General features: G+C 43.3%; 1 protein-coding gene across 1 annotated transcript in view; it reads left to right on the top strand.

Annotated features, from left to right (window-relative positions):
* The first annotated feature begins 1,907 nt into the window (after positions 1 to 1,907).
* The window catches only part of ELAVL2 (ELAV like RNA binding protein 2), an 87,144-nt gene continuing 65,657 nt past the window's right edge, over positions 1,908 to 23,394 (top strand). The window contains 2 exon segments of the mRNA XM_066181455.1: positions 1,908 to 2,115; positions 2,118 to 2,266. Of these exon segments, the coding sequence (XP_066037552.1) occupies positions 1,908 to 2,115; positions 2,118 to 2,266 (357 nt within the window).

The raw sequence follows: 23,394 nt of genomic DNA, 5'->3' as shown, positions 1-23,394 counted from the left end.
TTTATTTTTCATTTTTAAAAAAAAAAATATTTTCCCCCCGTAGTTTCGGACTGTTGGGGGTGGGGAAAGGATTTTTTGTTGTTGGTTTTTTGTTGTTGTTGTTGTTTGTTTTTTATTTGGTTCCTTTTATAACTGTCAGCAATTAAGCTCATTTTGTTGTCTTGAGAGAACTATCTAACTGCCTCTTGCTCCTTATCGGGAGAACTGCACCGTTAGGTGTGTAATTTTTGAGTTGGTTTTTTTTTTTGGTGGTTTTTTTTGGTTTTGTTTTTGGGGGTTTTTTGGGGTTTTTTTGTTGTTTTGTTTTTTTTTTTTTTTGGTAAGCCGAGGAGAGGAAGGTAAGTTATGGCTTAATTCCTTCCGTTGTTGTGCGTGTGCGATGGGGTCCATGCGACCCATTCCAGAGGTGCATGCCTTGTAGAATTATGCTGATCACCTGTGTCTGCTCCGTATTGACACGGTTCGTGCCGACGGCGCTAAGTGAGGCAGTTCGTGTCTCTGGCAGCGTGCCCGTGGAGCTGAGTTGCTGGAAGTGTTTGCAGCGTGGGGAGGGCAGCCGCTGAAACTGGGGGACCGCACCGCGCCCACGCAGGACGGCGTGCGCATCCTTACCTGGGCTGGTCCTCACGCAAAGTTCCCAGCGTGGCCGCGCCCGTCCAGTTCCGGATACGTCTCCTTGCGGGAAGCACCCGAGGGGACGCACCCGCCCCGGCGCGGATGAAGGGAGACGGTATCACTTTGAGGAGATAAACTCGCATTTCCAGATTAGCCGGGATAAGGCTCTCCGCGCCTAATTGCATTAGCCGCACGGCGTTCTGTGGCTTCCTGCGGGGCTGTGAGGCGACTGCGTGCCGCGGCGCACAAAGACGCGATCGGCCGGTATTGTCAGCGGGTGCGGAGGGCGGGCGGCGGGGTGAGGAGAGCCGCTGAGCTTTCCCGGAGAGAAGTCTATTACTGTCGGGCGGGGCAGACTCGTGTCTTTTCGTGGGGATGAATAACCCGCCGCGGGGGGGGACGCGTCCCTTTGTTCGGGGCGTTGGGGCACTGCGCAGCGGTGCATGGGCAGCGTGGGCGGGGCGGCCCCGATCTCTGTCCGTGGTCCTACCGGGGTGCCGGGGGACGCGGACTGCGGTCACCGCTGTGTGCGGGGAAAGTTTGCGTCCGCCAGTCGCGGCAGGGTTCCCGGCGGGGCTCCGGGGCAAAGGGACGGGCGGGGCGTCCCGTCCCCGGGCGCGTCTCCCGTCCTCTCGCCCTCCGTCCCCGCAGCGGTGGGAGGGTCTGGGCAGGAGGAGGAGGCGGCGATGGTAAGCGCTGGCGCTGCAGCTTGTGCTACCGGCAAAGACCGGCCGTAAGCACTGCCATTGTTGTTTAATTTATGCTGCTGCCAGCACGTTACACCGTCCCCATCTATTTTACATACGAAAATAACTAATGTGATATCTATATGAGCGAGGCAAATGGATAGTTAAAACCTCAAGTCGTTCCCAAGGACCGGCGGTGAGGCGGGTGTATTTTTACTAGTCGTTGGAGCGCTGGGAGGGCGGGTGACACAACATGCACTCCCGCGGGGACGGGACCCTTCTCCCCACAATGACATCCCTTTGGGCACTTGCTGGAGTGCTATCCGCGCGGAACGAGCTGCCCGCGGGAGCGCAGCCGCGGTGCTCGGCTGCCAAACATTGCGGGGGGCGAAGAGGGGTTCCCCCGCTGTAGGACGGAAACTGGACGGCGCTGTCGGAGCGGGCAATGCGCATCGCAGGTCATGGAGCGCTCCCTGCCGCTGCTCCCCTTCGGGCGGGCGGCTTGGGGGTTCGTACGCCGAGCCGTTTCCGGAGAGGAGGCAGCGTGGAGCCTCCGGGGCTCGACACTTTTCAGGGAAAGACGGCCAGCCGGGGAGCTTTAGGGAAATGAGCAAGTACTGTGGGTGTCCTGCCTCTGACCGCACCGGGGACAGGGAAGGCAAGCTCCCGCCCCATCCTGATCAGCAGACTCCGCTGCCATGCTCTTGCTCCCTGCCGCCCGAGGGTGCTCGGCGGCAGTCGTGGGGCAGGGCCCGTCCGGCCTTGACGCCGCCAAGTGCCTGCATTGCCCGGGGGCGCGGCCCCGCGGGCGCGGGGTTCTTGAGTGGCCGCCGGCGGCGTCACTCAGGCGGTGGCCACAGGGGCGGGCTGTGGGGTCCTTTATCTGCCTGTCACCGACCCAGCTGTCTCTGCTGGCGGCAGGACGAGTGTGGCGCGGTAGGGTGCCGGAGTACCAAAGCCATCAGGTGAGGCGGCTGCGGGGCGCTGTGTCGCACCCTCGGGTAGCCAACACTTTTTCTCCGCTCCCAGCCTCGGACGGCAGCAGCGGTAATCACGCTCCGCGAAACCCGCCACTCCTGCAGGACAGCGAGCAGACGGACTGCCGGTCCCGGGCTACTGAAAGGAGGGCGGGTCGAGGGGCTGGGAAAGGAGACGGGGCATACGGGGAGCTATGCCGTCTTGGCAGAGGCACGCCGGGACGCCAGATTCTCGCCGGAGCAGGAGTGGAGGAGAGCTGGAGCCGGAGCGGGCCTGTAAGCCCACTCCGGGAGCACAGCGGGGAGGGCGGGGCGGCCTGGGCGAGGGGCAGGCTGGGCCGGGGGCCGCCGGCTCATGGCCAGGGTACCTCAGCAATAGGTAAGGGTAAATCAAGGCGTGTGCGGACACCTTCACCGTCCCCTACTACGGTAAGTGACCAGTGGCTTTCCGCCGGTACTGGCTTGTTCGCGTCTGGGTTCCAAACTCCAAGATACTTGGTGGTAATTGAAGAAGGGCTTCTTGACAGTTGATGACCGTGGTTTTGGTTTTTTTTTCTGCGAACGGTTATTTCATCCCCTCTCCCCGTCTCGTACTAGATGAGTTAATTCGCCTTTTGCTTTAACGATTGGGCTTTTCTCACTCTTTGCTTTGCCCAGCTCCCTCCTTTTAATGTGCTAGTAATTGGGCGGTTAAACACTTGTCCTCCGGACCAAACACTATTCAATAAACCCTTTGTTTAATCCTCAGCATCTCTCTGAATGACTTTCACCCCACTTATTTCCTTAGCGTGGCCCTACCACTCGAGCGTCGCTCCCATTCTCCCCGCAAGCTGAACCTTTCCTTTCCGTCTTGCTCTCGTCTGACTTCGCCCTGATCGGAGCGCTTATGTCTACCGTAGTGCGTCTGCCGCCTTCTGAGCGCACCCTCCGGCCCGGCGGAGCCGCCGAGGGCAGCGGGTGGAAGGCGCGGTGCTAGGGAGGGGCCGCAGGGCTGCCTGCCGCCCCTGCGAGGCGCGGGGGGGAGCCGCGTGGCCGGGGCAGCGTTCCCGCCGATGGAAAAGCCGCGGCGGCCCCGGCCGAACACCCGGTGCTGCCCGGTCCCGGCCTTCGGCGCCCCACGCTCCGGGGGAGGTGATACGGAGGGTCCCGCCTTGCGAGTGGGCGCTGCTGGGCTGGGGAGTTCCCGGCCGAGGGGAGCCGGCGTGGGGGGATGGGGGTGGGAGCGTGCACGGACCAAATGCTTTCTTTGACCAAGTGTCAAAGAAATGACCAAGTGTCGCACCGGCCTGGCGCGTCTGAGCTTGGTCAGACTGAGCGGTCGTCACCCCCGTCATCCCTGCTTTTTGGACGGAGCATTTACCGAGGTTCGGTGTACTGCCCACCTTTTCAGATTGCCCTGCCCCGGAAAAAAAATTACCATTCTTCCCTTGAGTGCGTGGAGAGTAAGTTGATTTTGCTTCAAGTGCATAACGCTGATGATGAGAGCTCTTGGAGGGGCCAGGCAGCTCGGTCCCCCTTTCACCTCGTTACCTCCTCGTTAGCGTCCCTTTAAATTCAGGTGTTACTTGTTAGAACTGGAAAACTGTTAGTTAACCGAAAAAAATCCAGAAACCACACAAAAAAAAAAAATCGTGTTTATAAAAGTTTTTGATTGTAGTTTATTTAATTAAAGTGTCTGAGACTAAAAGTTGCCGTATTTTTTAAGTTTTGAAGACAGCCTTGGTTGATAAAGTTTAGTAACAGCGTGGGACTTCAGTATCTTGTGTACTTAGAAGTGATGCTGGATAAAGTTGTAACACCTAATGAGTATTTCAGGGTGTGTGTATTTTCTTGAAAAGTAATAGGTTCCCGATTTTTTGTGCTAAAAAACTCCATGCCGTTTGACTTTCCTTTGATGGCCAATTTTAAATTAAATTGAAGGAGCCTGGAAGGTGTTCCACTATATGGGGACATTAGATTGAGGAGGCACATTGGTGTTAGTTATAGCTTCAGTTTTCCTTTTTCAGTTCCATGAATTTCAAATCCTGAAATTACATTCAGTTTTTTTCATCTCTTTTCTCTGACCTTTCAGAAATGTTTTATTAGGACTGATAGCTCTAGCCAGTGGACTTTGAACCTCATTTATAGCGATTATGCATAAATAATTTTGCTTGCAAATATAAAATTGGCAATTCTGTATGCACTGTGTAAAACAGAATATTACTTAATTGAAGAGAAGCATAGGTAACTGAAATTTTTGCCATATTATTGAGCATTTCTAACTACAGTCACCTACTAATGTCCTTGAAACTGCTGAGGAATTCTGTCAGATATATTCAAACCTGATAAGGCACATCTTTAGTGCTCCTTTCAAATATATTCTGGATGTGCCCACACTGATGTTTCTGCTTCAGCAATAGATGTCTTTATTTTATGTGGTTTTATTCCAGTGGAGTGGTTGATCGTTTCCATATGCAGTGGAGATTTTTACTTGCTTTAGTCTTTGAGATGGATATGTCTTAAATATGCCCATATCTACATAAATATCTTCCTGCTATTAGGGTAATCCTGTTTGTGTAATATTTCTGAAAGTAAATTTATTGTGATTTTACCATATTAATGTGACATTGATTTTTATTCTTAGATTCCTCTTAAATGCTGTTTTTTAAATGGGAGGGAAAGGTTTACTTACTGCATTACTTACTGCATTTTCAAAAATTATGAGCATACTTAAGACTGATCGTAAGGAAAATAAAAAGACAAGACAAAAAAGGTTGCAGAGTATTTCCCAGGTTTCTAGATGACAGTATTCAAACTACAGTGAAAGCCCAAGCTGAATTCTATTAAAGTCCTTGTAATACTAAGGTAGAATTTTTGAGAGACAGAGCTAGGCTTGCTTTAGTTGGGGACTAGGTAGGAAAGAGATGTCATATGATCTAGTGTTCCAAAAGCCCAGGTAATAGTTGAGCTTTCTTGTGCTTCTTAAAATAAGTCAGTGCCCCTGCAGATGTAGACTGCAGTTAAAAATAGTACAAGTATGCAAGCACAGGCTCCTGTCTAGGAACAGCAATGCAGAAATGCTGCTTTTATAGGTAAAACTTTTTGTCTTACAGCATAATGGCTTTTGATTATATTTGTGGCCAGTGATGTTCTTCATAGCAATAAAGCTGATTGTGAGCTAATGGATAAACTCAATTGTCATGAATATACGTTTCAATGTTGCTTTAATGCCATCTTCACTTTTGCTGAAATGCTTTTTTAATAGATGCCTGCTAGTGTCTGCAGAGGACAGTGAGGGTTACCAGCTGTTGATAACATTCAAAAAGTGTGAGAGAACATTGCTTTAGCGCGCAGAGGTTTTTTTCTGACAGACCCCAAATCAATTGAAAAATCATGACATTGTCCAGCAGGATTAGCTGATGGTGTTTGGGGTTTTGACATCTGTAGTTCCATTTCTGAAGGAAGCTGCTACATGTTTTTTTTCATCTTGCCTGTGTGAAATCTACCTAATTTGTTGCACTCAAGGATTAGCTCTGGAGAAGCTGGCATAAGACAATTTGTAAGTTTTAGCTACCACATCTGGTTGGCCAGATCAAGATGTTTTGTTGCCTAATCTTTATTGAAATTCTGGAAGTCATACTGAGTCTCTGGTGGCTAAATAACACGGGTGAGCTGCCTGACTGATTCCCACTGAAGCTCAGACAAACTGCCAATACTGAGGAAGCTGTTTTTGCTCACTAAGAATTGTTTTTTATTTGTAGGGTCTCCTTGCATCTAATGCTTATGAAGCAACTAAGATAAGAGACCTAATTTCTTGGTCTTCATTGTATTTGGGAGAGCATGTGTTTCATAGACTTTCTGATGTACAGCTCTGTAGTAAGTACATATTGAAAAGACGACCTCATTGAAACACTTGGCTTTAGTAGTCAATGTTTTTACATGAACTACAGGTTTTCAGCTTTAAAACTGAGCGATAGAGATACAGCTCACAGCAGAAATCTTAAGTATGCATTCTCAGAAACTTACTTAAAAATTCTAATGTCAAGTTTTTGAAGTAGTTCACAGTCTAAATTTGACTCGGCTGGCAAAATATATGGAGCTTTAAGAGTGGTAATTGCATAATGTGGTAGGTTGTAATGGGAAGGTCTTACTTTCGTATGTTTGAAAACTGAATTGGGAACAAGCTGAAGTTTTCCAGATGGAGATTAGTCAACTATTGTCACACTTTTCTATTCTGTCTCAGCCTAGTGGTACTCCTGTACTTAAGCAATGGGTTTTAATTTGTTTTGGTAGTCAAAGTAAGCCCCAGTGTAATGAGGGTTTGAAAAAAGCTGTGGTTTCTTAATTAAAGTTGGGATGAGAGTTTGGTGTTTAGATGTGCTGGCAGTGAGCGTGCCAGCTGTGGATCAAAATGAGCATAACTTTAGGCAGTCTTGAACTTCACGTAAAACATTGGTGATACCAGTTCCTCATTCCCTCATGCAGTTGTGATATTGCTGATGGTTCAAACAGTCCAGCTGCTGATCAGAAACTGCAGAGATTATTAGACTAGATGAAGCTGTAAGGTGTTGTGAGAATGAGAAGCTTGATTTTCAGCTGTAGTTAGTGTAAAACCAGGTATTTGCCTGTAAACCCGTTGTAGCTGCCCAAATGGTGCAGAAGCTAGAAAATACTGAGGTGGTGGAAATTCCCAATTCATTTCTGATCATGTTAATGATGTAAGACCCTTTACTTACTTCTTCAGGTGAGTGTGGATTAGAGGTAGAAATAAAGCATTATACAATGGAAAGTACCTTAATTGCAGTAATATACTGTAAAGTGTGCTTATGCAGTCTTGTGAATACTCACTACCTAAGCACTGGCAAAAGTGCTAACTCTTCAACATTCAAATACAGTATAAGACTGTCTGCGCAGAGGTAGGAAGGAGTACTCGGGGTGTCCTGGAATATTCACTGTGATGTGTTGAGCAGCCTTTCTGTAGGTCTGTGCTAGCTGCCTTTGCTTTCAGACTGCTCCAGATGAGTTTGTTTAACTAAATCTTCACTCAGATTTAGCTGAATAAACTTTATATATTTTAATGGAATGAAACTGTTATTGAATGATTGCTGGAGTACTGATGTTCTTCTGTGCCTTAAGTCTTGAGGCCAGAAATGAAGTTAGTAGGATATTTTTTACAGAATGGATGAACAGAATTTTTCTAGGAAATTCAAGTAAGTATTTATAGGCAAATGCCTTAGTCACTTCCTCCTATAAAGGTTGAGAGAAGGAGATTCACCCATGGAAAGGTAACTTCTCTACCAGTAGTGTCCCTGCTGATTGTATTTTGCAATACTGTTACTACATGTTTTTTTCAGAAGTGGAATTACATACTGGAAGGGGTGATTGGAGTGATCTTGGTTTTTGGGTTTTTTGTTGTTGTTTTTGGGGTTGTGGTGGTTTGTTGTTGTTGTTGTTTATTTGTATTGGTGAAAATTTATGCAGTATTACCTGGAAGGAGGTAGAGGATGAGTCAGGTCAGAAGATAGTTTGGATACTCTATGCCATTTCCACCTATCTGCATTGGCATGATTAGATAGAGATTTCAGTGGGTTTTGCAGGTATTCAGACTGTACCTACGTTTCATAGGGCATAAAGATTTGAAATAGGCTTCTTGAGCTGGCTTTGTCACTAATTTCTAAATGAGTAGATACATTCCAAACATTCACATTCATGGTACCTGAGGTTTTTTTTAAGAAAAAATGTGCTTTTGAGGGTCTTGAGTTTAGACCTCTCTCTCCATATACTGGGATTTGATCAGTCAGCCTTGGCATCCAAGAGGCTGTTTCTGTGTAATGTTGTGGAAAACTTGCTGTTAACATACCTTAATATAAATAAAATTGGCTAAGGATGTTGTGGTAGTGTCTGTTTTTAATAATGTAATTATAAAACACCTTGGAGAAATGGTTCCCTGGTTTAGACTTGGTGTAGTGGCTATTAAAATTTATTAATTAAATATCTAAACACCGGTAACAGGGCAAGGGTTTGTCTGTCTACTATTTAAACTTGGCATGGCCTTATAAGCTTGGCACTTCTGGTTTTGTTTTTGTGGCATGTGATTTTTAGTTTCAGTACCAAAGTGGAGAACTTTTCCAAATCTTACTCGTGAATAACTTACTTTCTGAATGCATTCTTGAAGTTATGGTTTTATCCCTTACATGCTGCTGGAGCAGCTGTGTCTGGACTTTAGCAGCATCTTTGGAGACAGGTGTGCTGAATAGCGAGATAGTTATTGAAAGCTCATGGAACCAGTGGGGCAAATGTTTACCTATAGAAGTATTTAAGGTTCCTTGCACCACTGCTCCAGGTGACCTTGTGAGAAGTGTGTGAAAAGTGGTGAGGAGGAGGGGATGGTGGTAGTCCCTTAGATCTCTGGTCTAGTAAAGAGTGTTTCTCTTTAATAGAGAAAAGAAGATGGATGCAGGAAGAGAGTAGGTGTTACGGTCGTCTGTCTTGGCAGAAGAAAAGTTTGTTAATGGAGTATTTTGATTTCTGAAGTTCCTTTGAGCGTGTGCATATGTAGCCATTGCACTGAAATGGGCAATATATTGCAGGAATGGTACCATACATACTTTGTTAGTTTCCATTTTATTTTTGTAATGAAGTCTTTGTTTCAGTGCAGTCCATTTTGTTTGTCGTCTTGAAATGCTGGAAAATTAATTCTGTGACCTCTGCTTTTATTTATCCATTAGTATTAAATTTCATATGCATCAACACAGTTGATGCATATGCATCAACATAGTTTGAAGGCAGAGCAAGATCATGAGATTTATTTCAATTTTCTGCATCTGCTGTTCATCTCCAGTCTTGATCCAGCAAGCATAACTAAAGGTGAACATTTACTGGTCACAAATCACAATTGATTTAAGAAGGGCTTTTAAATCTTCTAAATTTAAATCTTAAAATCTGAGTACCTGCTATAACTGTAATTAAGGGTATTTTTACCTCTAGTAACATGGAAATCTCATCAGATATCCTGGTGTGGTTCATTTCTACCCAAACAAGCATTAGAAGCTGCTTTCTCTTTGCGAAAGAGGGACAACTAAAGTCATAACTCTAAACTGCCATATGCTGCTTGTAACAGACTGTGCATGTACTGCATGCATGCAGTAGAGAAGTAATTAGTGTATTAATGAGTTTCACTTTTTAATTTTTACGTGCTTGTACCTTGAGCTACAAGCCCAAATTGAGGTCTTGACCTAAAACTGCTATTGCTAATCTGGCCAGAGCACCCACTCTGAAGGAAACTGGAAAACTGCTGACAAAGTGAACTGCATAAAGTGAAGAAAATTGTAGAAGCTGCTTTTGCATTCAGATAGCTAAACTGTGAAACTTGCCATAGCAGTAGCTCTTGCCTTGGACTGTGTCCATGGTTGAGATGTTGGTAGGCAAGATGAGAATTACAGCCTCATTAACCAACTGAGTAGCTGAATTTTTTCTGTAACAGTTGAGCAAACTGAAAGAAAATTAAATGGAGTCATGTTTGCCTTTTGCTAAAGGCTATTTTTATAACAAAAGTGGTTATTCTAGTGAAATTACTCGGAACCCGTGCAGCTGAATGACACAAAACTAGCCATTGTGGTGGAGATCAACGCTTTTTTTTTTTTTTTTTTTTTTTTTTTTTTTTTTTTTTTTTTTTTTTTTTTTTTCCTCGACATACCTCTGGTGATCAAGAATCTCTTTTCTGCTGCAGTTTTAACTGGCCAGGTTTTCGGTTTTTTTGTGTGGAAGGTTTCATGGGCAACTCAGGTGTTTGAGATGGTGACTGTTTCTACATTGAGTGATACAACGCACATGACGCATTCAGAGCTTTGAGCAACCTAACCTAGTGGAAGATACCACTGCTGGTGGCACAGGTGTTGGAACTAGATTTGAAGATTGCTTCCAACCTAGACCATTCTGTGAATCTACAGGGATTTTCTGTGCAAGTTTGGTAGTGTTAGAAGTGTAGAACTAGCTGTTACAAGAGGAGTAGATATTGCAGACATTTGCTATGGCAAAAATGCAGCCTGTTTTTCTCTTGTGGATAGAGGGGTTTTTTATCTTTACAAATACTGTGTGTTGTGTAACCAGGTGGAGTAAGGATTACTTATTTTGAAACATTTTTAGGTGTTCTGAAATGAGGAGTGTCAATGTTCTTGAACAAATGCTAAGTCAAATTGCCTGTCTTTGGAGTTAATTGCATAGAATGATTCAATGCATCAGGTTTCCTGCTTGAAGCAATGCATGAGAACAGAAAATGAGTTGATAGTTTTTGTAGAAGTTTTTTTTTACTTGAATTAACTGTGCAGTATCAGATTTAGCTTTACGCTTCTGCCTGTCAGTCTTGAGTAATCTTTGTGTGTACTGAGTGTCCAAGATCAGTGACCTAATTTTTGTGTCTGCTGTTACTAGCTCAATTATTAAAATACTGAAAATTAATGACCGTCTAATTGTAGCTGCCCTCCTGTTTTATATATTGGTTTGACTTGCCCTTTTAAATTTTGATTTTTGTATCTTTTCATGAGTTACTTGACCTAAGATGGCTGTGTTTTTATCTGCATAAATCTCAAAAAAACTGATTGTCGGGCTATTAGAAAGAGCTGTAGACACGTGTTTATTCCTATGTTCAGTCCAAATTAGAATAACTGTGAGTAAACTGCTATCAAATGCAGTACCTACAGGCAGGATTTCACATTGACCTACACGATAGGATGTGAAACGGTACTCTCAGGAGCAGCATGATACTGCCTGTGTAGCTTCAAACACTTGAATGTGAGTGGTGCATGTTTGCCATGTGTCATGTGTATGGACTGGAGAGTTAGTTAATCCTCCTTAGAAAAATACAGAAATTGTCCAGCAGGATTAATAGATGGGAATAAGAGCCTCAGTTTCATGGAACGTGAAGTGTTGTGAATGTAGCAAAGGGATGAAGGTACCTTTCGTATATGAGTGCAATACAAATAGTTTGAATGGTTCCCAAGTTTTGCTTGTTATCCAAATTTATGAATTTGTAAAGCTAATCAGCCTTCTGATCTGTCTAAGTTATGCTTGACTCCAAGTAACTTTTAATGCTGTTTGTAAACTCATCAGACCTGGCAGTGATGCTAGCAGCCCTAGGGGCAGGAAGCCTTGGTGGGCAGTGGGCTGAGTCGGGCCAGAGACAGGGGGTGAGGGAAAGGTTTTCTTTCTGTGAGAACTGCTGGGCAGTGGGCCTGGTGTCCGCAGAGATGGATGGTGCTCTTTGCCTCCTTGGAGAGTTTTCAGCCCATGCAATATAAAGACCTGAGCAATCTCACCACGTGGCTGATCTTGCTGGGAGGGGGGAGGGGGGGTGGGTGTGAGACTTGAAATGATCTGAAGTTCCTACTGTTCCAAATGACTCATCTGTCTACCACTTTTGCTGACAAAACAAAACGTGTTTACTGGACAGAGAACTGAGGCATGGCAGAGTGAAAGAAACAAGCTCAGCTATGACTGAACCAGAAACAGCAGCACAATATGAAACTACTGGCTGTTCTTGAGAGTACATTCAAGGTAAAATTCAGTCATTTGCACAGTTGTAACAGCTGTAACACTGCTTTGATACTCTTCCAGTCCTTCAGTCTTTAGGCATTTGGGATAGTAATTGGACAAATAATATAGTTAGCTACTATCTACTGCCCTTATGAGTCTACTTTACACTTAGAACATATCATTAGTCATCACTTTTTCAACAGACGTTTTCATGAATGGTAGTAGACCCAAATGTTTACTAATTCTTAGGGGTTGAATGTCACTTGGGGTTCTTTTGAGAGGAAATAATTTGGTTGTCTTTTCCTCTGGGCAAGTTGGTTTATTAAAAGGATTAACAGTGATCTGTCCGAACTTGTTTTCCTGGTGGGGATCAGCCTAGAGGCACACATATTTGAATGTTAAAGTAGTCTTAAGAGCCCTCTGGGTGCTGAAAGTATGTATTTTTGCATGAACCACTTGAGAGCAGTGTCTGTCAGAAGGCTTTTCTGAATATCCTTGAGGGCAGTTCTGGGCCATAATGACAGTCCTTTGACGACTGGAATGATTAGTGTGATGATGTTAGTGATGGCCTCTCTGTGTAAGAGATGAGCTGTAACAAGCAAGCTACTGGCTCACAGTGGCCCAATCTGTGTAAAGTAGAAGTTATTCAAAGCTGTGGCTTGCGTAACAGTTTAAGCATAACAGTTTAAGCATAACAGTTTAAGCGTGAGGTTTGCTACCTTTGTTTGGTTTGTTTTTTTTGTTTGTCTTGTTCTGAGAACATTGGTTCAGATGGCAAAGGGCATTTTGGGCACACCTCTAGGAGAATGCATCTGAGTTTTGGCCTTATTTAGACTTTTCAGAGACAGGCTCTATGATGTCCCATGGATCAGGGTGCTTTGGTGTGGGTAATACCTATCTTTGCTTGTTGGAACAGCTTTTGGTAGAGTAGGAGAGGAAATGTGCCTTAAAAGGAGATGAAAAGTGGGAAGATGTGGCTAATGAGTCAGGAGAGGGAAAATGGCTGTAAAGATTGGAGTAAGCCTATTCATGGAGCAATATCAGTCTCAGTATCAGCAGTATCAGTCTGATTTATTTTATGGGGTGTTAGACTTTAATATCCCTGTTTATGTGCATGTAACTTACGCAATTTTAGCTTCCTGATTTCTGGAAGTGGCAATATGTAGTTAAATGGTAACTTAGAGGGGAGGTAAAGGACTAGGTACATATATGTGCTTTTATGCAAGGGGGACTTTTGTATAGCAACTAAAAACTGTAATACCTTTGTCTAAAACCACTTTTGACAATAATGCTTCTGTCACATACTTCTGTGCCCAGTTACGAGCTGGTAATGTGTGAAAGGCATGCCTCTTTGCCCATTAACAACATGTGACCAATTGATCACAACTTGTTTGTATCAATAGTACATTATTTACTGTCCATTGTCCCGTGTTATAGTATACTGGATGATCTCAGGAGGATTAGGGTGTGGAGACGCGGAGAGGAACTCCTGACCATGAAAGGAAGTGACAGCAGAGCGGGCTAGGACTGTAAATAGTTAAGGTATTACTTCTGGGTCATGTATTTTAATAATAGCTATCTGCCCTTTTTCTGTGTTTACTTCACTTTGCTTCAAAATTATTTAACTTGAAATGTGATAGGGACATTTCTCTTAGACTTTGGAAGTAGGAAGGAATGGAATGTGCGTTTATGCAGCTTATGCCAGTGTTGTCTATGGGATAAATAATAGTGGTCTTGAAAACCAGGCAGCTACCTGGCTGGAGGGTTATGGAGGGTTGGAAGACATGACTGAACATTAAGTTGTTCTTCAACTTCACTTTCATATTTATGTTTTCTTCCCTGCCTGCTGTCCTTTGAGTGAAGTGATGTGAGTGGCCTCTAAAAGCACAGAAAAATAAGAATCATAGAACGGTTTGTGTTGGAAGGAACCTTTAAAGGTCACATAGTTCAACTCCTCTGCAAAACTGAGGGGCATCTTCAGTTTGCTCTGAGTTTCACCTAATGTGATCTTAAATATTTCCAGGAATGGGGCATCTACCACCTCTACAGGGCTGTTACAGTGTTCTGTCCATCCCTGGGTGTCGGCCACACCATACAGCTTGGTGTTGTCGATCTTGACTTGCCTTGCTAGTGTGTTCTACCTCGTGACCATTTTTTCCATGTAGCAGTTTGGGCTTTCTGTGCAAATCAAACCCATAATACTTGCTGTCTTCTGTAGCCATGCTGCATCTTAAAATGTATGTTAAGGTGGACACAAATTTTTTCTCCTTAAATTGGAGGAGTTAAGTAGATCTAAAACTGCTCATGTGGAACTGCTAGTAACTAGACACTGTAGTCTTATCCCAGAGGATGATAATGAGTGGCACAAAGTCCGATGGGAGGCCTGTCTGTGGTGGTGCCTCCCAGGGTTCAGTAGTGGGCCCAGTCTTGTTCAACTTACCTATCAATGACTTGGGTGAAGGGGCAGAGGCCTCCTCAGCAATTTCACTGACAGCACAAGGCTGGGAGGAGTGGCTGATACCCCAGAGGGCTGTGCAGCCCTTCAGAAGGACCTCATCATGCTGGAGAGATGGGCAGAGAGGAACCTTCTGACATTCAGCAGAGGCAAATGCAGAGTCCTGCACCTGGGGAGGAACAACCCCAGGCACCAGCACAGGCTGGGGGTGACCTGCTGGGAAGCAGCTCTGTCCAGATGGACCTGGGGGTTCTGGTGGACAGCAAGCTCTCCTTGAGCCAGCAGTGCGCCGCAGCACAAGGCCAGTGACATCCTGGAGTGCCTTGGGAATAGTGGTGCTAGCAGGTCAAGGGAGGTGATCCTGCCCCTCTACTCAACCCTGGTAATGCTGCATTTGGAATGCTGTGTCCAGTTCTGGGCATCTCAGGACAAGAGAGACATGGAGCTCCTGGAATGGGTCCAGCAGAGGGTGACAAAAATGATGAAGGGACTGGAGCATCTCTCTGGGGAAAGGCTGAGGGAGCTGGGCTGGTTCAGCCTTGATAGACAACTGAGGGGGGGGACCCCTTCAGTGTCTATGAGTACCTGAAGGGAGGGTTTCAAGAGATCAGAGCCAGGTTGTGGTGCAGAGCAATAGGACGAGAGGTAGTGGGGAGAAATCAATGCACAGCAAGTTCCACCTGAATAAGAAGTTTTATTACTCTGTCGGTGACTGCACCCTGGATTGGGCTGTGCAGAGAAGTTACGGAGTCTCCCTCACAGATATTCTCAAGAACTATTTGGATGCAGTCCTGTGCAACAGTGCTCTAGGATGAAGCTGCTGGAGCAGGGAGGTTGGACAAGGTGACCCACTGTGGTCCAACTTCACCTGTTCTGCGATGAACTTCAGTTAATGTTTTAGCCTAGCAGAATGAGTGGTGAAGTCTTGTTTTCTCTCCCTTCCTGATTCTCACTTTTCTCAGGATAAGCTTATTGCTCAGGATTTAATCCTGAGAGCAATTTTGATGCATTGGAGTGACCAAACAGATGGTGGTGGGGCTAACAAACATCCAGCTATGCAAACAGAATGTGGAAGTGATGATATGAAAAAGCTTGCTCCTGTCCATGCAAGCTGCTGAATCCAGTTGTGAACAAGTACCAAAGCTACTTGAGAAGCCTGGATAGAGACTGATATTGTAGGGAAGGATGAAACCTCCAGTTGAGTAGTAGTCAGATGAAATTCTTGCATGTCCTTAGTTAATGGTTCTTCTGTGACTAAGTGTTGAGATTGTTCTGCCACAGAGGCTCCTCACTAGTATCTAGGAGAGATCTTCAATCTCACCCTTTCCAAGTAACATCAAGAAAAAATTGTATAAAAGGAGTACTTGAACATCCTCTTCTAGAGAAGCTGACATGAATTTTTAAACATCTTTTCAGTCCAGTGAGTTGTAATAACTTTACAACCTAATTAAAAATAACCTCTCCTCAAGGTCCATTTCTGTAGCAAACCAGGATAAGGCCATCAGTGTGTTAAGGAGAGTGTCACCTGTCATGCAAGCATTGCCTTGATGGCAAGCAGCTGGCAATCTCTGTGGCTCTTTCTCTAAAAGTGTGCTTCATGACAGGAACCTGCGGTATATTTTCCTGGAACTGTGTTGCTGTTTTTTGATTAGGAAGTTGCTTATGACCTACTGTATAGGTATAGACAGAGGACACCCTTTTTCTGTCTAGTCAATATTTTCTTGCCTTTTTTTTTTTTTTTTTTTAGATTTTGTTATGAGACTTGCTTAAGCTAGATGTATTCATCCTTGAAACCTGCAGTACTCCTGCTGTGTAACAGTAAAACGTCATTGGAAATGATGTAAAAACACAGACCTGTGTTTTCTTCCCTTCTTTCTCCACATCACACGTACTTGGGCACAAAATGATTTGTGTTGACTTGAGTTGTAGGTGACCCTGGGATTTTGCGTATTTCCCACTCTCATTTGTGAGAAGCAGGTAGCAGGTGTTTTTTGAAGTTGTTGAACTTGTATGTCATACTGTCTAATTTGGAGACAGAAGTGGGACCTCTGAGGAGGACTTCAGGTAGCTGTGTTTGCTGTGGAGCCTCCTACCAATGAGAAAATTATAGATCCTGCAGTTGTATACTCAGCAATCCAGTAGCAATAAGCTATTGTTGCCCATGTTAAAGTATCAATTGTATTCATTTTTTCATATACATCTTCTGCTGAATTAATGCAAGATGAATCAAGCAGTGGAATATGCAGCTGTGGTGGTGTTCTCTCGTGCATGACCCCCTGTGTGGAGCTCCCAGAAGCAGAGGTGGCCTCTTCTGAATAGTTGTGTCTGGTTCTGGAGTGTGTTGTGTCTCCTCTTCCAGCATTTACTAAGCCAACAAGACACTGGTAAAGCTGCAAAAGCCAGAGCCACTGGTTATGTGGCAGGACTGTTACTACTTCGTTCTTCATGCCTCCTTGTGCACAATGTGTGTGACATTGCAAAACCATATTCTATGTGAAAAATAAGAGTGCATTGAATTACCAGCAGAATTTAGCACAGTGTTTGATTTGTTCAATTTGAATTATTTGTTTCTTGGTATGAGTCTGTTAAATAGACATCTGTGTTTTGGGATAGGTATTTGGTGAAAGTCAGGTTGTAGGTATTAAGCTAGAATTAGTTAGAAGATGTCTGACTCAAGCGGTATTACTGGACTGTTATCCAGTCTTTTTCTCCTCAGTCATTTTGCAGCAGTGTTTTAAAATTTGTCATTGTGGCATCCATCAGGACAGAGGGTGGTGGTGGATCGAAGCAAAACTACAGTCAACAGGCAAATAAAGTTAGAGGTGCTTGGTAGCTCCAGCACTGGAGAGGTGACTGTAACAGAGAAGTGCAAGTGTATTCTGTCTAACAGGTGCTCCAAGCAAGAAAGGATTAAGCAGATGGCCATGGTGACCATGGAATTACTTCAGTATAATACAGTTGTAAAACAGTGCTTTCAGAAGTCTGTGGAGACTCTAATGAAGGATTACATAGGCAAGATCTGATGTGTACAGGGGAAAATATCCTAGAAAGCCAGAACAGTGATGATGAACTTGCACAGTGGATTGTGCAACAGTTGCTGTTTGAGGCAGTTTGCTTCTGCATCAGTTCATTCCTGTGTGGTTTTGCCCTTCTTTTTATAGCTTGCATACAGCTGTTCCTTAGCATTGAAGAATTCAGTTCTGAAGCCTGTGTAAAGGCATGTCACATTTTGTCCTGTCTGTAGTTGATAAAGAAGCTGTCACAAACAGCCTTGGTGAGGTAGACTGCAGTAGAAATGTCAGAAAAGAGCTGGGGAAGTAAACCAACTCTACATTCAAGGAGTTGTATCTTTATCAAAAATTTTGAATCATACAGCTTTATTTTTCAGACTACTTGCTAAGCCTGGTAGCTCATTAATTGCACTGATTTTCTTGGAAAATGAAGCTAATGTTGGCAGAACTGTTTTTAAAGAAACGTCTTGACATAGGTCTTGCATTTACTTACCTGATTATGCTGGTAACACTGCAAATATATAAGCTCTGGGGAAAGTGGGACTTCTTGGGAAAAAATAGGCTATTCTCTTGAACGTAAGTGGAATGCTTCATGTACTCTTGAGAACACAGTTGTTCTGGTCCATGTTCTAGAATGTATTTCATCTGAGAAACTGAAGAATGGAATTGCACGATGAGTGGAAAACTGTGTAAGTAGTTGTAATATAATGAGTTCATAAAGAGCAGTATTGAGCTGATTTTAGAAGTTGATTGCTGGTTTGCCAGGTAATTTTTCTGGAGTCTTTTGTTTGTTAATTCTTTCTCCATTTCTGCTGGTTAATGGTATAACACAAGTATATCCTTTGTTTTACTGTTGGTGCATTCTCTAAGGGTGATTTTCTAGGTATCAGTCCATCCACAGGATGTGTGGGTGATACATTATCTTTTTGTCCCTACAGTCATGTGGATTATATCACAATGCTAGTTGGAAACTTGAATGAAAATAAAAAAACACTGAACAAAAAAATTACTAAAAGCACCTCGGTCTGACCAGTAAAGTCTTAGGCTCTCTTAAGGCTCTCTTTTGCTTATTTTCATTGCCTTATCTTGCCTGTTAAGCAGGGTTGCTGTTGACAACTGTGGAAGGTAAAAGTTGATGTGTAGGTGTACCATAATATATCCCACTACCTGCAAATGCTCTTGAATGTTAAAGAAATACAGTATAAGTGAACGCTATTTGTCATTACAGGTGCAATAATAGGATGACATGGAAACCTCTGAAAAGATCTTTCTCTAGTTGCACAAAATCAGAACACAGATGGGATGTATTCTTCCTGTGTTTGGTGCTGTTCTCAGTGACTGAAGTTGATGCTAGTGGTTAATAGCCCTCTCCTGCATACTTTAGCTTTTTAAATGTATTTAAAACTATCAAAAGTACTTTTGTTGTGTTAATGACTGAAATAATTTAGATGGGCAGGCACTTCAGGAGATACTCTAGTTCAATCCTTGGTTTAAAGCAGGGTCAGCCTAGAGCAGGTGGCCCCAGTGAATGTCCAATTAGGTTTTGGATGTCTCCTGCTCTGCCCAGAGAGTCTGTGTTCTCTGTGGGCGTTGTTCTCTGCTTGTCAGTGTTAGTAGCTGTGGAAGTATGTTCTCGTATGTTTAAACATATGTTGTCCTGACACTGGATGCCTCTAAAAAGAGTGTCTCAACCTTCTTTACTCCCCTCCATCTGGTATTTATATTGGTCTTACCAGTAAGGATCAAGGCTAAAGATAGACAACTCAACTACTTCCGTGTCTATTGCCACCAGATTCTCTGCCCCATTCAGCAGAAGGCCCATATGTTTTGTAATCTTTCTTCTGCCTTGCTTTTTCCAGACTGCTTTCTATAGCTGTCATGTCTCTAGCAATGCTGGTGAGTTGTATTAACTTCAGCAGTTTTAAAGTACACATTGTGTAATCAATCAGCTTGCTAGCAGTTTAAAAAAATGCACAGAATTGTTTTTCCTCCCTCTGTATCAAGATACAGGTGCTTTATTTTTAAGAGTCAGTGTGACTGGCTGATTTTAGTTCTGCTTTTCACACTCTTAACAGAAAGAGATATAAAATAAATATCTGTAAAGAGCTACAAAATAAACTTCTGTGATGTAATGAAAAGTTAATATGCTTTTCATCTTATCTAAGAGCAGTTAATATCCTTGTGTTTAAAGATACAACTTGGGTAGTAGTTTAAAATAGTGTTACACCGTGAGTATTTCCTCTGTTTCTTCTGCAGGTTGTTAGGCTATAGTTGGAGACTTAATGTGGTATAGAGTGCATGGTTGGGTACTCTTTTTTAAATTAGTGTTTTATTTGTAATCTACTTTCCATATTGTGAGATGTGTGACAAGAATGCAATACTTACTAGAGATCTGAATTTGGAAAAACTTTGGATGTGCAGTACCAGCTAAGTTCTTGTTTTGAGGACTTACCTAAAAAAATGTATCTGGTTGGTCTACATGAAGTTAGTTTTGACCTTGTTAGAAAGCGAGTAACTATCAAATTTGTCTAGAGTTTGATCTCAAATCTTTAGTAGAAAAACCTTGCACTACCTAAACAGTGGTTTAGATAGAGGGGAAAAAAAACCCCAACTTGTGTGTTTCAGAGGAGGAGTAAAGTGCATTATATGTCATCAGCAACATCCTCTATTAAAATGGTGAAGACTGGAGACATTTGGTAGCTGAGTAATCTTGTACTAGGCTTGTTGTCTGCCTGATAGAACAGAAGCTATTGCTGAATCTCAGGGAACATTTTTTGCCACCGCTGTCTGCTCATCATTTTTGCAGCCTTTAACTGAAAATGTTTTGGGGGTAGGAGGTCTACTATATACTTGAGGTTGTTAGAGAAGCGCATTTCCACTGTGTTCAGGCCTTGTTTATTCTTGGAGTGCTAATCAGCATGTAAGACTGCTCGAATTGGTAGTGGAACCTGAAGTTGTACTAGGTGGCTCTTATTTAGAGAGATGTCTGTTTCTTTTCATAAGTTTGTGTTTCAGTTAAAAGCTTGATGGAAGAAATCCTGATTTTTTTAATATTCCTTGAAAATTTTGTCTGCATGCTGGCGTTTACCATTTCTATTTGTGTTTGACATTGAGGATGCTACCTTATGGCTTTCTATCTGTGAACGGATGTACCAGTAAAAATTACAGATAATACTAAAGGCACAAGTAATTTTATTGTTACAGAAATAGCTAGGTATCTTTTCTGAGCTAGTGCTCTAGTATCACTCCTCTATTTTTGACAGACTCAAGCATTTTATCATCCTAAATTAAATGAGTTCTAAATAAGGGACAAAAATGCTACTAATGAGACTGGAAATAAACTTCCACAAGTCTTTGAGCTCAAGCAAGAAGGTTTTGTAGTACTTGTCAAAGTCACCCCTGTAAAAATCATAAAATGGTTTGAGTTGGAAGGTACCTTAAAGATCATATCGATGCAACCCCCCCTGCCATGTGCACTGACAGTTTCTACTATACCAAGTTGCTCAGAGCTTTGTCTGCCCTGGCCTTGAAAACTTGTAGAGATGGGGCTTTCACAACTCCAGGCAACCTATTCCAGTGCCTTGCCACGCTCACTGTAATGGTTTTCTTCCTAATACCTAATCTAAACCTACTACTTTCAGTTTGAAGCCATTTCCCCTTGTCACTGCTTCGTGGCCTCGCAAAAAATCTCTCTCCATCTTTCTAGTAGGTTTCCTATAGGTGCTGAAAAGCTGCAGTTAGGTCACCTTCTCTTCTTCCAGACTGAGCAGTCCCAGTTGTTCTAGTCTTTCTTTGTAGGAGAGGTCCTCCCTCCATCCCTCTGACAAATTGCATGGCCCTCATGTCAACTCACTCCAGCAGGTCCATGTCCTTCCTGTGCTGGGGCCCCAGAGCTGGATGCAGGGTTCCATGTGGGATCTCACCAGAGCAGAGCAGAGGAGCAGAATTGCCTCCCTCCATGCTGCCCACACTGCTCTGGATGCAGCCCAGGACACGTTTGGCCTTCTGGGCTGTGAGTGCCCGTAGCTGGGTCATGTCCAGCCTCTCATCCACCAGCACCCCCAATCCTTCTCACAGGGCTGATCTTGATTTGTTCATTACCTGGCCTGTGTTGATACATGGACTTGGTGTGACACAGATGTGGCACCTTGTACTTGTTATTCTACCTTGGTCTTGTTAAATCTCATTCGATTCCCACTTTATAACCTTCCCCAGTTCCTTCTGGACGGCATCCCTCTCTATTTTGACAAGTTTAGCTATTGAGAGGTGAGTAGAAGAAAATAGTACAACGTGCCAAAGGCATGATGATGTGAAGTACTTTTATATCTCTGAGTAGGCTTTATAGAAAATACCATAGATTTTGGGCTGTTATTGTTTGAGAGTGTGCTGGTTTTGTCTGGGGTAGAGTTAATTTTCTTTACAGTGGCTAGTATGGAGCCATGCTTTTACAAAGTACTCTTGTACTTGTGCTAAACACAAGTACTGCCATACTGTTGAGGAAGTTGAGGGTGCATGGGAGCTTTGCGGGGAAATACCACCAGGGCAGGTGACCCAAACTGACCAAAGGGAAATTCCAGACCATGTAACATCATGCTTAGTATATAAAGTTGGGTGAAGGGGATAATGTTTGCATTTACAGCTTTTGTGTTTCCTAGTAACCATTGCATGTGATGGTGGTCCGCTCTCCTGGAGATGGCCAGCTAAGATTTTGTGATGCAGATAGAAACTCCTGTGCTTGAACAGGTTTTGATTGAAATAGGGTTTTTTTGAATACAAGAAACTGCAAATGTGTATTATCTATTTCCATAGTAGAAAACGTTGATGAAAAGTAGAAGACAAATTGAACCTGTGTTAGGGTAGTCTTTCAGAATAAGTCTACTAGACTTACAGTTTCAGGAAAACAGATCCAGTGAACACATCCAAGCTTTCATGATTCTTTCAAGTCTTAAGCTCAAAGAGGAACTGGCCATCTGTTTTAGGTTGTTTATAACTGTCAGCGTTTAAATAACTTCATTGTGTGACAAAATTTTGAGTCCTATGTACCAGTTGAGCTGAGCAGATGCAAAGAATAGAAAACAGAATCAAAAGCACTTTGGCAATCTGTACAAAAATGAAGTGTTATGAGCTAAAGGAAAGTCACTATTTTGTGCCTTATGCCCATTAGCACTTCCAGCAAGTTTGAATCATTCATTATGTGAGATTTCCTGGTTGTGAAACAGTGTTACCCCTGTATGACAGATTGTGCTGAGCAGGAGGGGTGAGCATTAACTCAGTGAGGCCATGGACTGAAAAATAAACAAACTTGAATGCCAGTGGAATACTCAATGCATGAAACAGACTCCAAAAACTGACTTAATAAAGGGATTGGTTAGGGTGGTGATTTAGGAAAAGGGAAGTTGGTGTAGCATGTTTGACATACCCTGGCATGGTTTCCTTTTTTTTTTTTTTTTTTTTAACTCCCAGTTGTTTCTGTATGAAAACAACTGCTCTTTAAGTAAGATTTGGTTTTTTTCTGCAGAGAATAAAGAGGAGCTTTTAGAAATCTCTTATGTGACAATTTATCTGCTTAGAATTGGATGAAATTGTTGGTACTTGTATATGAAAGATTAAAGGAAACCTACTTGAAGAAACAACTTGTCTGTTGCAGCATTTCTTGTGCCAGAAGTTTATTGGAGCAGTGTCAGGAAGCAAATGGTTTGCCATCGATTTCAGACATAAAACTGATGATGGTGGTAATTATGAGTAACTTTTGATGCCTGTAGATGGCTACGGGTTGCCTCTGTCGAATTTGAGGTTTTTCATACTTGTGCAAACAGAATGCAGTTGGACTTTGAAACTTCAGCTGTAGAAAGAGTTGCCTTTTTGTTTTGTTTAGAGTTGCAGGTGGGATATCAGGGATTATTGGTATGAAAAGACTAAACAGAACTTAAAGGCTGCTGAGTGTTTCACCTGAGAGTGCCCTGGATAGTTAACCCATAGTTACGGGGGGTTTTATCTTCCTGATTGGTATCTTTTGGTGCATGTATACTGTTCATAACAATTCACAGGGGTCATTATCAAGCTCTGACACCTAACACGGTGCCCTAGGCGCAGTGGAGATCTTGTGTGGCAGCAGTGAAAGAAGGGCTTTTACAGCACTC

This window comes from Chamaea fasciata, unplaced genomic scaffold (assembly GCF_029207755.1).
Source record: "Chamaea fasciata isolate MVZ Bird 193981 ecotype frontalis unplaced genomic scaffold, bChaFas1.0.hap1 SCAF_4, whole genome shotgun sequence".
Lineage (NCBI taxonomy): Eukaryota > Metazoa > Chordata > Aves > Passeriformes > Sylviidae > Chamaea > Chamaea fasciata.
This window is presented reverse-complemented; position numbering and strand designations above follow the sequence as displayed.